The following is a 21,443-nucleotide window of genomic DNA, read 5'->3' as shown; positions in this document are numbered from 1 at the left end:
ACTGTTTCAGCTCTGGCCTTTTGGCTAAGTGCGATCAAATATGGCTTTCTGCTCTATAATTAAGAGTGGGCTGCCGTCCTTCAGTTTACTACCAAAACATTTTCAAAAATAAAGATTTAAATTCTAAGTATTCAAATATCAAAAAGTCTTGAGACACAAAGTTATGCTTACCCAGGGTGACACTGCAAGTTTCTTTTTATGCCCATATTAAGAGAGATAAGAAATGTGGTATTTTCGAAAGCACAATTAGGGATAAGCAGCTCCGTGGCTTGGCTTATCACATACACAACACTGCATCACACTGGGTAACACCGGGAATAAGATGTACGCAGGCCAATCTTACTCGAAGTCTTATTGCGAGATTTAAGAGGCAGTTAGCAATAAACATAAACAGAAGCCAAATTGGTCAAGGAGTGTTGAACGCGTCTTGAACTCATGAGCCTGAAACAACCGATGTGAAATGCTTCCATCATTTTAAAATGTTACTTTGAAGAACTATGATTCTGCATTGTATTAACTGTTACTGGCTTAATAATGGTAAATATTTATCAAAAACCCAAAAATTCCAATGAAGTTGTTAGTAAAATTGCTTTTATTTTCATAAATAAAAAGATAATTCATTATACAAACAACACTTTTAGCAGGATACGTTAGCTGTCATTATCCGCGTTAAACTAAGGATGAAATGTACACAACAGTTAACACAGATAGTTACATCTCTAACCTCCATGCAACTTCTTTACATTTAACTTCCCAAAGCTTCCAACACCACTTCAAAGAATATTATATACAATGGGCTATTTTAGTCACAAAGTGTCACCTTTGCTGAGTCACCAGAATATTATCTGCTCAAGTCAAAGTTGCCAATTATTGATTTAAAGTAATACCAGTATTTGCTGCATTTTACAGAAGCACTGAGCATGTTATTTCACGTTTTCATTCCATATGTGGTTGTCTGATCCACAAAAATGTCAATACGAAAATTTAGTAACTAGGCTAATAAGCACCAGTACCTAAGATAAATAGGTCCTACAGGCAGAGGAAAAGGCTGGCCTTAAGTCCTGTTTAAAGTTCTGTCAGTAAGCGGCATCCAGGAAACAGATGAAGGATTTTGTAGTATGTATCACAAAAAAATAAAGTGAAATTTAATTAAAACATTTTTTTCTATAGACAGCAAAATCAAATTAAATGTCTGTTCAATTACTCCACTTATTCAGAAACTGCAGCTTCAAATATTAAATATTTTACAGCAAGGAGTGATTAGCGTTTCCATGTATTAAAAAAAAACCCCTCAGGGCAGCCCACCGGTGCAGTGGTTAAGTTTGCGCACTCTGCCTCGGTGGTCTGGGGTTTGCCGGTTCAGATCCCAGGTGCGGACCTATGCACTGCTCAGCTTGCCATGCTGTGGCAGGCGTCCCACATATAAGTACAAGAAGATGGGCATGGATGTTAGCTTAGGGCCAGTCTTCCTCAGCAAAAAGAGGAGGATTGGCAGCAGATGTTAGCTCAGGGCTAATCTTCCTCAAAAAAAAAAAAAAGACAAAAAAAAAAACTCTCACTGATTTTATGTAGATTTTTTCAGGAGTGTAAACTATGATTGGAGTCATCATTTATTTGAACACAATATTGATTCAGATAGGCATAATCTAGATATTCTTCATAATGAAATGTTTATTCCTATTTCAAAACTTTACGCAGATTTCACGTACTTCTCACGGGGGGATGTGTGGATTCAACGGTTTATCTACCTAAGTGCTCGGGACAGTGCCTGGCACACGGTGAGCTCTCAACATACACTCCTATGATTATTTTCCTATGCAGTGAATCAATCTGTCATTTATAACAGGAAAACTAGCTAACAGCCCAGGAGAATAATTAAAGGAAGATAAACCTACAGCTGTGTGACTTCTGTTAAAGTATTATGCATCCACTATTTCCCAAGTTTGTGTATACATTAAACTAACTGTTTCAAATATCACAGTAAGATCATACTGTATCTGTTGGGTAAGTTTTTCCTATGGCCTTTGGCCTAAAGCAGTACAACTCCGACAGGATATGTCTATTAGGAAACCATACAAAAACAATGCACACTGAAATCAGGTGAGGAAGGCACTGGACCGTAACTTCTGTAACAGAGCAGCAGAGGTACCAGTGCGGTTCAGGACAATCCACCTCGTTTAGGTTTCAAGTTCTCTCTTTACACTGTGCATTGTTTGACTTCTGCAGAAACATTTTCACTCTGTTTTCTCTCATATAGAAACACTAGGAGCTGTTTTCTCTAAGTAAAAAACACCATTAGAAAAGGGACTCGTAAAAAGCAGTGCAGGTGTCTGGAGACTGAAACGAAGCACAGGGCTGCCAGAAGAGGAGTGAGTTCCTAAATGGGCTCAGCAGACCTATCAACACTGATTTTCGAGTAAATTATAGAGTCTAACATATGCAAGGGATCTGGAATGACATTTTCTGATCTTTAACTATAAATGACTTGTTTTTCCGTCAAAAAAGACAACTGACTCGGAACCTAACAAGTCTGTGCTACAATCAACATAATGGTGAAAGAAACAAACTGCCTCTGTTAAAACTGATTCCTGTCCCTCTTCTGGTATCAAATAAGAGGAAGGAAAATAAATGTTTTTTGTGTAGATACAAAAACATACCTGAAACCACACGATTCTGGCCTATGATATATTAACCTGAAACTTACTACTACCCAGAGTTTGGAAAAAACTCAACACCCAAATACGCCCTTTAGAGGCACAATAAAATCTCCCAAAGGTTGTCCTGATAAAAACGAGTCTGGAAACAAGGTATGAACTACCTCCACTATATTAAAAATCAAGAACAAATAAACTGAAGGCAGATTCTCTCTGAATGTACTAAATTATCAATAGGCTTCAGAGAAATCATTTCAAGAAACAGGGACCGAAGTTCCCCGGTTTATCTCGTCTACTAGCAGAGAAATTCCAAGGGCACTGGTCTCGGTGCATTTTAGGAGATGGAGCACCCAGTGTCCCTCTGAGGTTTGATATCTGGTTCCTTCACAGGTTTCACCACTTCCTCTGGTTTGGGTTTGGTCTATGGAGAAAGAAAAATACAGTGTAAGTACACTAACTGAGATTTGGAAAACAAACACTAGATCTTTCCACTTCAGACTTTGAAAAGATGCTATATTAAATTACACAACCCCAAGATTGACAAAGCTGCTCCAGAAGCTACATATCAATGCAATTTAAGACATAATCAGAAAGCAACATTTCAGTGAGGATGAACGCCTAAATGGGTGGGGAAAAATCAAGCTAATGGCACTCAGCGTCTTTCTGAAGAGGGAGAAGCCACGCATGTGCACCCGTAAGTTTGGGAATAACTTATGACAGTAACGGGCTATCTCTCAGGGCATTATTTTAGAGGCTGAACAGGATACAAAGATAGTTATTTTAAGGAATAATGTTTTAGTATGGGTAGGAAATTATAAAAAACAACCCGATTTCAAAGAAGGAGATGTGGCTTCAAAATAATTCCACTTCCTTTTTTGCCAGATCCCTCATCTTTTGCTAGTCAAACTTCAAATTTTCCACTTAATCTACCATTGGACTTAGTACACCAAAAGGTATTTAGATATAAATGAATAGAAGCCATCTTATTTTAACCCTGGATGATTTCATCAGACAGTGAAATTAGGTCAAATCTTCAAATACCTTGCGTTATGCAACATCAAAACCAGAGTTTTGCTATGGTAATCTAAACACGGATGAGGCATCCTTGTGAGAGCTTTTCTCCCACAGTCTTCTTAAGGAAGTACTGACAAATTATAAAAAGGCAAGATGATGTGCTGAAAACAGTGCCAGTCAATTATGTAGAAAATCAGAAGACAACTGAGGCCCAGAAGGTCTCATCTCCAAGAGAGTTCTCCAGCAGCTTACAGCAAGCACTGGAATTTGCGAACTTAATGTTCAGAAATACAGGTACGTCTATTTACATAGGGAAAACATCAAAATGGTAACTCTGAGTTCTTTTTCAACTCGCGTGAATGAATGGAAAAAGCCCAGTCTCATACACTGTCCTCCTTGGGTCTCTTGGTGAGATCAAAGGCCGCCAGCGTCTCCGGGGTCCAGTGTGCACTCGTGGGAGGAAACTCGAAAGGCACAGGCTCCACGAGACCATAATTTGCTTTGAGTTCCAGCTGTGGGGCTTCTGTGGGAACTTTTTGAAAGTAACTGGAAAAAGCAATTGAAATAGCAATTCATTCATTTATTCATTAACTATTTGAGTACCTAGTGCTCAAGACCCTGTGTGAGACAATGACAATTTAATGTTAAGACAGAGATGATCTTCCTGCCTCCTGTGGCTTACAGGTGAGTAGGTGACACAGTGAAGAAGCCTTGTCAACTGCAACAGAATGTCATCACAGCTGTGATGGATGTAGAGTGCCACGAGAACACAAAAGAGGGGCAATGAACCTGTATTTGGGGTTTCAGGGACACTTTCCAAAGGAAGTGATAAAGCTAAACGAGGCGTGTTCAAGAGCTCAGCACGAGTAGATGCAGAATGTAAGGGGAAGGACGTGAAGAGACAACAGCAGGGACAAAATCGATTCTACCAACCTCCACGTGTGGTGACGAGCAGTTTGAACAAAGCTGACTGAATAATGGAAAACTGCTTGAAAGGACTGGGCAGGACTGACAAAGAGTTAATTTCCCTACTTTATAGGAAGCTGAAACCAGAGCGAGATGAATATGCAAAGGGAGTGGAGAAGATATATATAAACATGGAGAAGGAACGGCAGGGAAACAGAAAATGAGGACCACATAAGTGGGATATATGTTAGCAACTCATGTTGACATTTTAACATCTGTTTTTATACATCATCATCAGAAGCAGAATAAAAGGTCCAAAACAAGTGACCTTTATCACCAATTTAAAGGAAAAAATCAATGCTAAACTTAAATGCAGTCTGACACAAAATCTTCGGAAATAGAGACTAACAATCTGTGACATTACTAAAACAATATTAATATTTAAACATTATATATATTATTATTATTACTAAAACAATATTGAGGTGTACTCACATAAATCCATTTTCTCTCTGACATTTTTCTAGTGTATTCTTGACAAGATTTCCAAGTTTCCTAAAGAACAAGTGTCCTGAGGGTTTGACTGTTGGGCCAGGTCCTTTGGTTTCTCCGTATTCTTTGCATAACGCTTCTGCCTTTGCATACACTGCATGGGAAAGGGAGCCAAAGCCAGTGGATTATAATTCATGGTGGGCAATGTTACCGCTCTCTGCCTAGTACAACAGCAATACCAATAATGGTGTAAGGGGGAGGTGAGTATTTTCTACAGGTTCTGGGTTTCTGGAACATTTGTTTCTTTCCTCCAATTCTCATTCCCATTCTCTTTCATGAACTCAGCCAAAATCTCTTTTAATTGCCTATTCCCCTTTATGACACAACATTTGCATTAAACTATTATTATTTTTTTTGGTTGAGGAAGATTAGCCCTGAGCTAACATTTGCCTCCAAACCTCCTCTTTTTGTTGAAGAAGACTGGCCCTGAGCTAACATCCATGCCCATCTTCCTCTACTTTATATGTGGGACGCCTGCCACAGCGTGGCTTGACAAGTGGTGCAAAGGTCTGCACCCGGGATCCAAACTGGCGAAGCCTGAGTCACCGAAGCAGAGCACGCAAACTCAACCACTACACCACCAGGCCAGCTCATGACACATTTGTTTTTAAAAAGGGAGTTAACAGTCTGGCAGGAATACTTACATTTTTCTGCTTCTTGGAGAGACCTGATGGCTTCACCACATTTATCACTAGCCAACAAAGTCTGACCGTGGTAACAGTAAGCCTGATAAAAGAAGCAAACTTTTAGTCAATCTTTCCCCAAATGATGCTTTCCACTATCATTGTTTTATATATGCAGCAGATAAATAAATGCCTTTGTCTACTGTTTGAAGTATCAATGCAATCCCTTACATTTTTTTACTTGAGCAAGCTTTCCCCCATCTCTGTTCATATAAAAAGTGGAATGTCAAGCCTTGAGTCAAACTAGCCTTCTAATCATGGGCTGAGAGCAAAAAGCATTTGCTGAAACCTGTTTTTAAAAATAGGGCATAGTGGATGAAGGAGAGAAATTACTTTGCTGATGCAGGGACGGGGGCAGGGGGCGGATTCTGAGGTTAAAGTCTAACCAGGTTTTAAGAGAAATGTCTGAGCCCGAAGTAGGACATATTCACTCTCTAAATGTCTCTATCACTGCAAGGATTGCGCGTGAAGGACGTACAAGGATGCCTGCAAACAGATTATAATACATAAATAGATCTACTTAGATCTCAAAAAGGGTTTTGATTATCTTTCACATGATATTCTAATCAACCAAACAGGTAAGTTTGTTTGGTGGGTATAACAGACTGATAAGTAACTTCCAAAAGGGTGCTTACTAATGGTTCTTCACCAACCCACGTGACACACTGCATGGTAGGCCTTAAGATCAGAATCGGTAAATATCTTTCTCACGTACAGGATGAAACAAGTGAGAGAATTCTCATTACGTATGCAGAAGGTTCCAGCCTAACAGTGGGATTGAATCAAATAGTAATTCCACTGCCATAACCCAGCTCTGCGATTCGACGCCATCTCTGTCCACCCACTTCAGTTCACAATGGCTGCACTGTTGGGGAACACTCACTGAGCGCTGTCTATTATTTGTAAAATGCTAATGAAGAGTCTGGCGAGCTGACAGACCTGGCACTCAAGGGGCTGGAAAGACAGTAATTTACATTGTTTTCAGGATTATAAATACTTACATAAGCTGTGTAGAAACACATTTTCAAGAGAAGGTATTTTCTCCATTTAGCAGAGTATGCAGGCTCCAAACTGGATAAAGTATGATCTAAAGTTACATTTTAAAAAGCAAAATATAATTTCACCCTGCTTCACTAGAAGACTCCTAGTTCACGCGTTCAGACACTAAAGGCAGAATGCCACTCAAGCCGAAGATTCAAGCATTTCCACGTTTTTTAAAAACCTTGCTGTATTTAAAGTGATTTATTTTACCTTAACTATATTTTAACTATATAATGAGACTGGATAGATACCAAGGCACTTCTTTGATTTGATGGTTAACGTAACTTAAATTTAAGATAACCATAAAAATAGACATAACTAAGACTTCAAGGTAAATACAAATTATGCTATTATCTCTTTTTTAAAATTTATACAGTACAGCAGAGTAGTCTAGTCACCCAAGTCAGAGACATGAAGGAGACGCTCCTCTCATTCACCATCCTGTCATTGAATTGTGTATAAAACACACACACACAACATATCCTGCCAAACGTCCCTCAGCTCTCTCTTCCTCTCCATTTCGCTTTGCTGTGTCAAAGCTTTCATCACGTCCTCTACAGGCTACAATTACTAACTTCCTAGTGCTAAAAGCAGAGTCAGCCTCCTCCTCCTACAACAAGCAAGCCCATTCCTCATCCTGCAACCCTTCCTTCATAAATTCAAATCCAATCAAGTCACATTTACTTTGTATTTTTTAACGGGTCCCAAATATCTACCGAATAAAGGACAGACTGTGTAGACAGGATTCCAACCCAATTCGTGACCTCACCCGCATTACTTTCCTAACCCCTTTCTCCTACCACTCATCCCGTGTTTCAGCTAAGAGCATCTGTCTATAGGTCCCACAATGTGCTAAGTTCTTTCTCTCTGTACATACTATAGAAAGTTCTACTCTTCCCATACGCTAAAGCTTCCTAGCCAACTTTCAGCTTCTATTTATATTTCAAAATAAGGCTAAAACACCACCTTCCTACAGGAAGCACTCTCTAGCATGCCCAGATCCTCTAGATTTCTATTTCATTGCTGTCACAACCTTATTTCATGCCATAATACTGTGGTTCCATGTTTGTCTGTCTCCTCCCCTAGACGGTGAATCTATTCTACTGAGCTCTGTGTATCCAGCAACTAAAATAGTAACCTCCCCACAAACAGAAACATACACATCTTTCCTAAGTAAATGAGTGGAAAGAATAACAGGCTCATGAGAAGACCTGACTTCTAGTCCCAGCTTCCACCTGCTAGCAGTTAAATTCTCTAGATTTGTTTCTTGTCTAAATAAGGATAGTAACTGTAAGGTTGTTATAAAGACCAAAAAAGTTTCAAAAGGAAAACAGCTGCATCATTGTTAGATATAACTGGTTACAAAGTATAGCATCATCCTTTCCATTAGAAGTTAGGCAGCACGTTAACTGTAAACAGCTTTGTTTTTTTTTTTGGTGAGGAAGATTATCCCTGAGCTAACACCTGTGCTAATCTTCCTCTATTTTGTATGCATGGCCTGATGAGCAGCATAGAGGTCTGCACTTGGGATCCGAACCTGCAAACTCTGGGCCACTGAAGCAGAGAGCATGCAACTAACCACTATGCCACTGGGCCAGCCCCAGCTCTAATTCTTTCATTTTCTTTTACCTAAGATTAATAATATAATGCAGATATTGTCCCCAGTTTTCCAATGATGAAATACTCTGAGAATCTTTTTGTTTTGCTTGTTCCCTATTAAGCCAAGAGCTTAATCTGAAAAATCTAAAGACTGAAAATGTAACAACAGCATTACAAACTTACCAGCTTTTTGATAGAAATTGGCTGTTTCATATGCCAGCGCAGCAATTAGTCCAGGAGCATGCTTCAGTTCAATGGCTCGAGCGATTGTTACTGTAACATAAACACAGTCAAGTGAACGTGTAAATAAGTTCACTTGCATTCACCCTAATTTCACTAGCAAAGACAGCGTGACAATCTATTTGGGATTTTAATAATTTGTTAGAAGTTTTCACATGAAATGTAAGTTACAGAAAATGCAAACAGACAGAAAACACTGATCTTGTTGGTTTGAAATCATTTCTTTAAATAAATCACTAGCCAATTCCTAGCTAATCACACAAAATTACTGCTACAAAATAGCATGGTGTGTTGGGCTGGCCCCGTGGCCGAGTGGTTAAGTCTGTGCGCTCCACTGCAGGCGGCCCAGTGTTTCGTTGGTTCGAATCCTGGGCACGGACATGGCACTGCTCATCAAGCCACGCTGAGGCAGCGTCCCACATGCTACAACTAGAAGGACCCACAACGAAGAATATACAACTATGTACTGGGGGGCTTTGGGGAGAAAAAGGAAAAAATAAAATCTTTAAAAAAAAAAATAGCATGGTGTAAGAAAATTACTACTACAAAATTCAGGGCACTAGAGTTTTGAAATAAAGAACACACAAGCTGACAAAGTTTCTGCACTGTTTTCACATAAGTCTTCATTTATTTTCTGCCACTGAAAGGTGAAGATTTCAAGGTAAGCCAAATAGTGGAAGAGCAAAAGGAATGAGTAAGGCTGAGGGGAAAAAGATGAATTACAGAATTAATTTTATGCTGTCAGAAACGGCATGAAATCAAAATCCTCTTAAAAAGAGCCATGAGATTGCAAGGTTTTTTCCTGCTAGCTAAAACTGAAGGCAAATGGTAATGGTAATATTAGTCCTCATTATAAATTTCTCAAAACCTGACACTCGATTCCAGCTAATTTGATTTTAAAAAAAGAATTAAATGCTAATACAGACTTTCTTCAAAAAAAAACCAACAACCTTACAATATTTAGGATACCTTCTTGAGCTTCAGCCTGACACTGGATAATATAAGCGTCTATGAGTCGTGCCTCTAAATCCCGCCCCTTTTCTGCAGGTGTAATAAGCTTTGGGATATGACTTTCCTGAGAGAGAAAGAAAAAAAAAAGAAGCCAAATTTTATTTTAATCTAGGTGTTAGAGATGAAGAAAACAGAAGTTATAAGACATTCAATTTGAGGATTTATCAGAAATTTAGGGTATGGACAAAAACTGTCTAAAAAGGAGAAATATTAAGCTTACAGAGTATTTTTATATTTCTGTATAAACTTCTGTATAAACAGAAGTTCTGTATACAAAAACTTCTAAAGCTTTTCATAACCTTTTGTAAAAACAAGAAATTCAAGAGCAAAATTTGGGTCATAATAGATTGCTTAGATACGCAACTCACATTTTCATCTTAGAAAATGTTGAACTGAAACAGTAACCAAAGCTCCCTTTTGCAGGACAGCCAGAATTGGTCATTCACACTGATAACTGTCGATACAAAGAAGACTACAATTCTACAGCTAACTCAGAATCACGGCTTTTTAATCACTGTAAAAACATCTTATTTTATCATGAGAAAACCCGACAATGGCCTCCAGGAGGCCTTGAGTAAATAGTGGTTTAATCAGAATGAGGTGGGAGTAATTGCGGTTGGAAAACACATTAGTCTTTCCCCTCATTCCCATCACATTTTCAGGCAACTTAACACAAGTAGTGCGTATTGATGGCCCTCTGGCGTTTCCGCTGAGAGACAATGGATACACTCAGAAGTTAGTTTTGGAGACTCATGACTGCCCCTGGCAACTGCTGCTGACAGCGGAGAGAAATGTTAAGAACCATCAATTTTTGTGCTTTGTTTTCTCTGATCTTTTCAGAAGACACAGAAAAATAAGCAGTGAATTACAACCTGAATTTTCTCATTGTAAAATTCACTGGCGACTTCTAAAATGGAGACTTCATACTCTGTAATTGGCTGCGCTCAACAACAAGGTACTCCACATAGGAAAATAGAACACACACTAGTTCTTTTTACATAATGAAGTAATTCTCCCCATCTCCCAAAGTAATAAATACAATTATTCAAGAATTAAAGCATTAATAACATATTTTTTTATTACTGTATTATTATTTCACCTTCAAATGTTTAAAAATCCCAGCTGCAATTTTCAGGCTGCGATGGACTTCCTTCGCTTCGTCTTCTGTTACGCTTAAAGACAGTGATCACATCAGTTAAAGGATGAATCCTGTGTCTGGTATTAAAACCAACAACTAACATATTATCATAAAACCAAATTAGTCCTTTGCGCTTCTCACCACTAGCTTTCTTTCTTTTAAAAAGTCTAATCTGACACTTAAAGAAGTAACAAATGCACATGAAAAATATCCAAACAGAAAACGCTACAAGTGTAGAAAAGAGAGACTCAGTCTAAAGGTCTGGACAAAGGCTTCTTGTTTTCCCTTTCAGATAATCTTCCATGCACACACAAGCATAAAATATTACACTCTCAATGCACGCACACACTTAAAAAACACAGGCATACACAAGATTCACTACTCTGCTCTTGTTTTAATCACCTAAATTACCTTAGAGATAAACTTACATCAGCACATACAGTCCAACTTCATGTTTAAATGGCTGCATATTATTCCCACGTTCAGATGCACCACAGCTGGGAGCTGCCAGTTTCGTACTGCAAATATCTACTTTTACTGTTACAAAAACTGTATTTCATTTTACTTCATTTCACTATTCCTTAATCCTTCAAAACATCTTTCACATACTTATAAGCCTTTGTATTTATTTTTCTGTGAATAGCCTGTTTACAGCCTTTGCTTATTTCCAATTGATTCACTGGTCTTTTCCTTACTGATGTCTAAGAGTATACATTATAAAAACAATTTGCCATAGGCACTGCAATTTCTTTTGACCAATCTGTCATTTGCTATTTAACTTTGTTTACGGTACTTTCACGTAGTCAAATATTCAATCTTTTCCTTTTCTTGGTTTGGGGTTTTATTTAGAAAGACTTTCCCCATGACAAGATTATTAAATTTTTCCCCCCTTTTAACACTGGGCTACAAAATCTTGATACTTAAAATACTAACATTATGAGGCAACCTTTCACTTATCAGAAGTGGTACTTTTTATCAACAGCCTGGACTTTTTCATAATGAAGCTCCATATATTTGAAAAACAACACATACGTGTACAGCCCTCCCCTTTTAACTTACTTTTCTTTTCCAGCCAGTCTTGAAGCATATTTGGTGTACCATAAAGCTACATTAAACCCCATGGAAATTAATTCAAAAACAGCATCCTGCTGGGCACTAGAAGTATAAACATGATCGTTAAATTTTGTCAATTATTGAGACAACTCTACATGAAGCCCACTGTAGATCCAACTCAAAATTATAAAGAACTGTATGCTAACTGAAAAAGGAAGAAAACAGTCCTTGTGTTTAATACAGATAGGGAAATAAGACACACACACACAATTAACAATGAATGACTAAATGTGACGGCCCAGTAAATACTTCATAACAGTAAACACGGGAGTAGTAGTTCCCAAAGGTTATTGTATACAGAGTAGCTTTAAAAATACAGATTTCTTGGGGGCCGGCCCAGTGGTGCAGTGGTCAAGTTCGTGCACTCTGCTTCGGTGGCCTAGGGTTCATGGGTTTGGATTCCAGGCATGGATCCACACACTGCTAATCAAGCTGTGCTGTGGCAGTATCCCACATACAAAACAGAGCAAGATTGGTACAGATGTTAGCTCAGCAACAATCTTCCTCAAGCAAAAGGAGGAAGATTAGCAACAGATGTTAGCTCAGGGCCAATCTTTCTCACCAAAAAAAAAAAAAAAAAAAGAAAGAAAGAAAGAAAAAAAAATACAGATTTCTGGGACTTAACTCCAGAAAGTCAGAAAGTCTGGGAGGGGCCCAGAATCTGCATTTTTAACAAGTGCCCAGCTGATTTAAGAAAATGGTATTCAGAGCAGAGATGATTTCCAGCTAAACGGATTAAAGAAAGCTTAATGGTATATATAGAATCCGAACTGTGCTGTGAAGACAGCTGGAAGGGAAGGAGGACATCCCAGCTGAGGAAATGATGCTGTTAAAGCACAAGGAAGTACAAAGATATTTCTGACAGCAGTGACCCAACTAGCTTGACTGGAGCAGCAGGGAAGATGGGCAAAAAGCCAAGCCGAAGGGAAACTGCAGGAGTTTGAATGCCAAGCCAATGAGCGTTCTACCAGGAAAAAGGTCTCAAAAACAAGTATATTTTATATCTTCTTTGTTTCCTTCAGACTCTATTACAAAGAAGATGGGAAAAGCTTTTTAAGCAAATAATACTAATTTTTAATCACTATTGTTCTGATAAAAGCCTGAAAACTTTATCTCAAATGATGAAGTAATGAAACAGAAAACCCTTATTTTATACACATAATACTCAGATACAGAAGAATCACCAAAGGGAAGAAAGCCGAATCACGATTCTACTCTGTATTTTTTATTCAGTTGTTGCCTCCATCTTAAAAGGAATGGAGACATGGAAACTTTTTTTACATTTAAAAAAAAGATTTTTTACAAAACATATAGTAATTAAAAAATAACTTATAAACTATCCTGTTTAATATATAACATACAAACAGCTATGAACAAACTTCTTAAAACAATTTCACCCTGCTGAAAAAATACTTAATGCATAGTTTAATAGTTTATTCTTTTCAGCATTGAGAAGTTTCAAATGAATTACATCTGGTAATCTACTAGGCATATCTAATTCATAACTTTACCTTTAAATAATAAGGTATTTTTGCTAATTTACATAAAGTCTCATGTGTAACCCTCTCCCTTATCCTTCATCTATTCCAATCTGCCTCGCCCCCAAGCACTCCATTACTATTGTACCACATCTAAGTAATAGTCAAAGCATATATAGTTGTATAAACATTTTTCAGAACAGATAAATACCGATAGCACACTTTCTATTGAATGAGTAGCAATCAAGAATAAAGCAATTTAAAAATGTCAGACATAATGAATATTCAGTATTAGTACTTATGGCCTCCACCACATAATTCTTCATTGTCTTCTGAAACTATGCTGAAAAATGCTGTTGCAAGGAATTGAAACTTGGCATGGTGGGGAAAAAGTGCCAAATTTATGTAATGCAAAACACTTCAGAATCTGCCAAATGTTTGCAATGTAATGATAGAGATATGATTCTTTATAAAAAAAGTCTTTTTAAGAAAAGTATCCCTTAATCTTAGATGAAGAACAAACAGGTCACATAAAGAAAAGCATAAAATGAGGACCTGGAAAACCATATCCCAGAATATTAAAATTTGGAAAGGATCCATAGTCCCCAATTTTCTACCCAATTTACTAATTCTAGTACAATATTCCCAAGGAAGGAAGGAAACTAACATTTATTGAATGTCTACTGTATGCCTGGCATTATCTTAGTCACTTAACATAAATTTTCCTATTTTGTTCTGCACAAAAGCCCTGTATCTGGAACCCCAACACACAGCTGCAAAAGCAGATGTTGACACAGTGAAAGACCCGAGATTGCACCCAGGTCTGCACGAGGCCAGAGTCCACACTCTCCCTCTGTAATGCCTGCCCTGCTCTTCAGCAGTCTCCAATTCCTCCCCTTCTGGTTTTATTAAACGGTAATTCTAAAGCAAACTGAGATAAAGCTATATGACCATTTAAACCACCCAAGGCGTAAAAAAAAGAAAAGTTAAATTTAGCACCTTTATGATCTGTTTCCTGTTATAATTAGATCTCTTCTAATTAATTTCAAGGGAGTGAAAAGAAAGTTCTGAGGGTAAGTTTTTAAAAACAGCAAAAACGGTGCAGAGAAATTAGGAAGAAAACAAACACTGTGAGTCAAAAGAGAGAGTACAGAGCTGGGGTGGAATCAGGGAGAAAGCGAGAAAGACAGAGACTGACCCAAGACATCGGAGTTATCCATCAGAACAGAAAAGTAGGGAAAACCCACAATTCTTCCCTACTTGAATGTAGGCAGAGGTTAAAGGCCAGGTTTGGGTCCCAAATTCCCAAGCCATTCTCTCTGTGTTACTAAAAGTCAAGGCTGTTCAATTCTAGTTAATATTTGTATTGATTATCTCAAAAAAAGATCTGGTTCAGGAGAAACAAATTACATTCTTACTTAATGGAATCTATCAGGTCAAAAGTTTTCAATTACTTTCCTGATAAGAGAAAATGCTGATCAGATCTATATTTTACTTCTTCAAATACAGAGCCTAAGAGTCAACCACTGGCTAAACAGTGACAGAAATGGCTTCAATTTAGTACCATTAGTATTGCTTACCTTGGAACCTGTCCTTGCAATGTATCAGTCCACTTGAAATTTTGAATATATCGTAACTTGCTTTCTTGGGTAGATTCATCCAATGAATTTATGAAACCTATAAAAAGGTATAAAACATTTCCGTTTTAGAAGAAATATCAAGTGTTCTTTCTAGAACATTTTTCAGACAATGACTTTTCCAAGTACCCGACTGAAACTCCTCGCCTCTCTCTCCTTTTCTATATCTCACACCTTCTCCTAAGGTAATGCAACATGAAATATGTACACGTTTCATTGTCAAAACATTGGAAAGACCATATACCATCCTCACATTCTCACATTTTTGAAACTCAAGCATGCTAAATACAGCCTAGAAAACTATTCAAATGTGAAATGTCTAAGAATTAAATGTGAACTTCTGCGTAGTGGCTTGTTTAAAAATTCTGAGATTCAGGCCCTGCCCAATCACGTAGCAGTTAAGTTCACGTGCTCTGCTTCAGCAGCCTGGGGTTCGCGGGGTTCAGATCCCAGGTGCCGACCTATACAATGCTCATCAAGCCATGCTGTAGCAGGTGTCCCACATATAAACTAGAGGAAGATGGGCATGGATGTTGGCTCAGGGCCAATCTTCCTCAGCAAAAAGAGGACTGGTGGTGATGTTAGCTCAGGGCTAATCTTCCTCAAAAAAAAAAAAAAACAAATCTAAGGCTCATATAAACAACTAACCTTGTAAAAGTGAAAAATATGAATCTGCAGCATTCTTCATCATTTCTGGATTACAGCTCAAATCAGTGAACAGTTCCAGCAGCCGTGCTCTGGATGACCTCAAGTCACTCAGAGGAGACAGAAAGAGACATACTAAGTACACAGGAATGAAGGTAACCAGGACTAACACTGGAGGTGAGTGAAATTTCTAGTAATAATTGTCCTAAAATTTGTAAACTCAGTCCAATTAAAGGGGCAAATCAGGGGCTGGCCCCGTGGCCGAGTGGTTAAGTTCGCGCGCTCCGCTGCAGGCGGCCCAGTGTTTCGTTGGTTCGAATCCTGGGCGCGGACATGGCACTGCTCATCGGACCACGCTGGGGCGGCGTCCCACGTGCCACAACTAGAAGGACCCACAACGAAGAATATACAACTATGTACCGGGGCTTAGGGGAGAAAGAGAAAAAATAAAATCTTTAAAAAAGAAAAAAAAAAAAAGGGGCAAATCATGGATACAATTACGTATAAAAATATACAGCAAGTTTTAATTTAAGAAAATCAAACAAACACAAGCATTTAAGATGGGAGGAAGGAATTAGGAATGAGTAAATTAAACTGATCAGTTCACAAGAAGTTATTTGAAAATGGAAATTTAACATGTTTGTGCATGATTTTAGTATCTCCTTACAATTTCAAAATTTGATCTTATATCAAAATATACTCCACTAAGGAGAAAACCATATTTTAAAAACGAAATTGTATTCCATAATTCAATACACACATAAAGAACATGTAAAAGCACACGGCCGTAAGTCGTTTCAGAACTGCTGCCTCGTCTGCATTCTCCTTTACTTCTCTGCAGCAAAGGCTGCAGACCCACCCTTTCCATCTCGAAATTCTTTTCTCCCTTGATTCCAATACCACGAAATTTCCCAGGTTCCCCTCTTCTCTCTAAAAGTTTCTTTTATGCTTTTTCCTATGTCCCCTTCTCACTCCCACATCCAAAAATGTTCAGTCTTTGGCTTTCCGCTTTTCCCTCTTGTGAGGTCTCATCTATTAGTTCAACTTGACATCCAACCCTGCATCTACATCATCTGCTCTAACTCGGCCCTGTTCCAGTTGCACATCTCATTTCAAGGCAACTTCCTCAGCGAGGCTTCCAAAAATTATATTACACGGACAATGATGGAAGACACCTGCATGTAAATGACTAAAGACAGACTATATTTAAACTTTAAGCACCAAGAGGGTAGGGACTGTATGCCCAGACCTTGGGAGGTGCCTAGGACAAAGCACGTACTCAAGGTTCTTTGTTGGGTGAAAGAACACTAACATTTCAAATACTTTAAGAGCTAGAGGGCTATAATGCAGCGGCGATGATCAGAAGGGAGCACAGACTTCATCCTGAACGGTCTAGGTGGAGTGGTTTTCATTGGCACTTGCTCTAAGGAGCCCTATTCCAAGAAAGTCTATACCAACAATTACAGACAGCTGAACCAAACAGGATGAGCTACCTCATGAATTTGCTGTTATTTAACTAGAAACTGGGAAGGAGTAATTCCCGGACTGGGAAAGTCTGAATTCTTAAGACTTATTCTAGACTCAGAAAGTTTGCTAGCTATTTCCAGTAGGAGCTCAATCATCATTTGCAACCCAACTTGTGTAAAGCTGGATTCGTCTTAAAATCACAGAATTTGAGAAAAATGTACCTTAGAAATACCTAATTTAGGCTGTTCATTCTATAGATAAGTAATTAGACCCAAAGAAGTTAAGAGACTTGCCCAAAGCTAGAGACGAAACAGTTAAGCTGGGACCAGCCTCTAGAAGCCTAAGATCAGGGGTTGGCAAACTACAACCTGTAACTTGTTTTTTTGAATGGCCCACAGCTTATTTTTGTAAAAATGAACAAAGAAGAACACGCAACAACAACTGTATGTAGTCCACAAGCCTAAAATGTTTACTATTTAGCCACTTACAAGAAAGGTTTGCTGACCAGTGGTCTAGATTAATAAGCCAGTTTTTCTGCTTTTTGCTCCAATTACTTCTTTCCACAAAAAGCAGCAACTCCTTTGATTTTCCTGTACTGGTACCATCAATATCTTGATCATCTAGGTTCTATATCTCATAGAGACTGACGCCTTTTCAAGTTCCCAGAGCAAAGCAGCCAATCCGGCCAGCTGACTCCTCCTTTGAAATCTCTCTTGCGTCTCTCTCTTCTGTTCCAGTCAAACTGCTCTATTCACTGTCCCTAGAACAAAGGTTTTCCTGACAGAAATGACATCCTCCGCTCCCGTCTTACTATCTAAATCAGGGGTCAGAAAACTTTTTCCGCAAAGGGCCTGAAAGGAAGCATTTTAAGCTTTATGGGTCATAAAGTCTCCAATGGGACTACTAAACTCTGCTGTTGGAGAGGAAAGCCCAAAGGCAGCCAGGGACAATATGTAAATAAATGGGGGAGAGGGTGCCACAGCTGTGTTCTAACAGAACTCTGTAAAAATAAGCAGTGGGCCAAATCTGTGGAATGTAGGTGGGTTTTTTTTGGTGAGGAAGATTGGCCCTGAGCTAATATCTCTTGCCAATCTTCCTCTTTTTTTCCTCCCCAAAGCCCCAGTACACAGTTGTATAGCCTGGCTATAAATGACTCTAGTTCTTCTATGTGGGAGCCCTGTCACAGCTTGGCTTGGCGTGAGCAGTGCTAGGTCTGTGTCCAGGATTCAAACCAGTGAACCCTGGGCTGCACGTTAACATAACCACTCGGCCACAGGGCCAGTCCCAATGGAACATAGTTTGCCAACTCCTGATCTAAGCCATACAATTTATTTAAACTCCAGCTCAAGTCCTTTCTCCTACACGAACGCCCTGAAGGCTACTCTGGGTCACAGGGATCTCCCCCTGCTCAGAACCCAATGAATTTACTATCTGGCCAGTTAACAACATCCATTTACCACTGCGTGGAGTCTGTTGTCCTGTTGTAATATATAGCTTAACTCTTCTGTTGTGACGGCTGTAGCTTCTCTGGGACTCCATTACTGATCTAAAATCAAGGACCCTGGGCTAGATGACTGCCCAAGTTGAAATAATCTAGGATGTAACTCTTCACCACCATTTATAAGTTTACAAGGAGCCTAAGGTTAGGGACAGTGTGCTGCATACTTCCGTGTTGCCCAGGGGATCTAGAAAAGTACCTTGTACCCAAGGGTGGCCCATCACTACTTGATGAGAGTGACTACTTACCTGCAAATTTTTGAAGCAGCAGGGCCACTGGCTACACCATAGTAGTTAAAAGAGACAGGAGCTGTGGCCTTTAATGGGTTCCTATGAAACCAATGTGTCATTTTCTCCAGATGTTCCCTACAGACAAAAAAGTAAGAAATCTAGAAAAATTAAAGATAAAACATTTAACAATGTAAATAATATAAAAGTAAATTTTTAAAATAAAACTTTACTACAGAATACATATATTTTTATATAAAATGTATATAAAACACACATCTATAAATAAAATGCTTCATTGCCATACGTCAATCTTGTTTTAATTGTCTATTTAAAGCAGTCTATATTTAGATCAGGCCTATAAACAGCATTTGGAAATTTGTCCACAGTAACCACAATGTTAAATATACTGGAGCAGTAATGCTCAACTTTAATGTACATAAAAATCACCGGGGGGGGGGGGGGGTCCTTGTTAAAATGCAGGTTCTATCTAATTCAGGAATCTGGGGTAGTAACTGAGATACTGATGTCGCTGGTCCCCAGATGACACTTTAGCAAAGTACTAGCCTCTGGCTGAACAGCTGGAAGTGAGAAGGGCACGGGACGAGATGAATGTAATTTCCAAAATGGGTTCAAATGGTGACCCGTATTTAGACTGCTAAGGTACTTGAAAGAAAGAAGTTTTAAATTCTCTGTATTTCCCACATGATATTGCTGACACCAACTGACTGGTTATAGCCTGTGTTCTGTAATAAATACACTTTCCACAGAATAGCTAGTAAGAATCAGTATTTTTATGATGAAAAGACAAGAAACTTGATCAATAACTTCTATCCTAAAAACCAAAATATTTGAAAAACTAAGTGAAATGCTAACTTTAAAAAATTAAGTTCCACATCTTTTAGAATTAAAAAAAAAAAAGTAGTGTGTCACTTGCCTAAAAGTCCTTGGGCAGACAGTGAACATAACACAGGAAAGCCTAACCGAAGACTTAAATATAGCAATTAGATTCCAGGAAGTCACAGACAAGAAATTCTGATAAGGGTTAATTAATTTGAAGCCATTATATAATGTTATCAGTCGACTTTTCTTATTGAGAAAGAAAACGTGGGTTGCACTGTATGACATACCAACTTTAAGCTCCTCCCTTACCATGTTTACTTATTCAGGACAAAACCGGTTTGTGAGAGCACCAAGTACTTAGTGAAGAGAAAATGCATTGTGTACACAATGAAAAATTGGGCAAGTTCATTTATGACTCAAAACATTTAACAAGCCCTTTAAAAAAAAATAGTCGCAATCGTGTAAACATCAACCCTGTAAACCTCCTTTATAAGCTAAGTAAACGAATACAGCATCTACGCGCATGTCAATCAAGCTGTCAGAGATAAAGGCACACAATACGCTGAATTTTGTGACAGCAAATTTCCTACCAATACTCTTTCGAGGCGGCCTCCCACTTCCTGGATGAAAATGTCTGAGTTTCTGTCTATCTGCACTTTAGGAATGACGAACGTTAAGTACTGATTCTCCGCCCCTGCCCCGTTTTCCCCGTTCTGAGACCCAAGTTTTCAGGAATCCGGAGGGTGGGGTGCAAGAACAACACACCCACCCAGCGGCGAGGGTGCCATTACAGCCACCAGCACCACATCCGGGTCGGGGCTGCCACCTGACCCGCCTCCACAGGAGAACATCGATTACTCACACGGGTCCCCCACTCGGGAGATCCGGGGTCCCCGGGGGAGCCTACCTGACCGCCGCCCCGAGCTCTGAGCGCCCACTTCCTGTTTACCACCCAGCTTCTTCCTCCCGGCAGGGTCCCGTGCAGGCGGCGGGCGGCGGCCGTGCGCAGGCGCCAACCCTAGCGTGCCCCTCCTCCTGAACAGGCATTTCTGTGGACAGCCGATACTACCTACCCGCGAGAGGCGGGCAGCCGGCGGGGCACCAAGCCCCTGTTAGGTTATAAGACCCCCAACTGCCAGTGGAGAGCGGGGTAAGGGGTTCGGCAAATCTAGCTCGATTCGCGGGGCCAACAGGGATTTTCTTTCGTTTGTTTCAAGGCATTAGAAGGAGGCTGTTGGAGCCCTATACGGGAGTCCATGGACACTGTGTGTAAGGGGGTGACTCTATTGCTTGGGACTCCAGGGAAACGACAGGGGTAGGGATATTACTGGGAAATGCACGTCCTTAGAACACACTTACCGGATTCCTCAGAGTCTGAACAGCAGTCCCCCCGAGGGAAGAAAGGCAGTGTCCGCGTCCGCAAGCGACGAGGGGAGAGAGTCGGAGCACCGAGGCTACTGAGCTAGAGCGACGAGCGACGGGAACCAGGCCTGCGCCGAGCGGAGTCACGTGGCCCGGGCGCCCATGACAGCTACCGAGGCGGCAGTGCGCACCGCTTCGGGGCGGAGGCCGCCGCGTTGTCGCAGCCCCCTTCCAACACTCCGTTCCTCAGCCCTCTCCTGGTTCCTCCTCCCTAGTTTTCCCTCTTGAGCGGCAGTCTCTCTCCCAAGGAGAAAGAGCAGAGGCCGCCGGACCTC

At 39.7% G+C, this 21,443-nt stretch overlaps 1 protein-coding gene across 6 annotated transcripts; it reads right to left on the bottom strand.

The window, feature by feature from the left end:
- Positions 1–574: 574 nt before the first annotated feature.
- On the bottom strand, positions 575–21,266 carry BROX (BRO1 domain and CAAX motif containing). 6 transcript variants are annotated; one of them, XM_014838715.3, is made up of 13 exons: positions 21,106–21,266; positions 18,925–19,064; positions 15,715–15,821; positions 15,010–15,106; positions 11,898–11,993; positions 10,800–10,872; positions 9,659–9,764; positions 8,633–8,722; positions 6,811–6,896; positions 5,771–5,852; positions 5,070–5,220; positions 4,055–4,214; positions 575–3,075 (listed from the first exon to the last, which is right to left on the bottom strand). In XM_014838715.3, exons 2-13 carry the CDS (start codon positions 19,023–19,025, stop codon positions 2,989–2,991), a joined length of 1,236 nt encoding a protein of 411 aa, XP_014694201.3. In that variant the 5' UTR covers positions 19,026–19,064; positions 21,106–21,266; the 3' UTR covers positions 575–2,988. The 6 variants fall into 6 exon arrangements, with proteins under 6 accessions (XP_014694201.3, XP_014694202.3, XP_014694203.3 ...); XM_014838716.3 differs by having other exon boundaries at positions 18,925–19,041; XM_014838717.3 differs by lacking the exon at positions 21,106–21,266 and adding an exon at positions 20,654–20,774 and having other exon boundaries at positions 18,925–19,041.
- Between the last annotated feature and the right edge of the window lie 177 nt (positions 21,267–21,443).

The sequence above is a fragment of the Equus asinus genome, chromosome 30, assembly GCF_041296235.1.
Source record: "Equus asinus isolate D_3611 breed Donkey chromosome 30, EquAss-T2T_v2, whole genome shotgun sequence".
In the NCBI taxonomy this organism is placed as follows: domain Eukaryota; kingdom Metazoa; phylum Chordata; class Mammalia; order Perissodactyla; family Equidae; genus Equus; species Equus asinus.
This window is presented reverse-complemented; position numbering and strand designations above follow the sequence as displayed.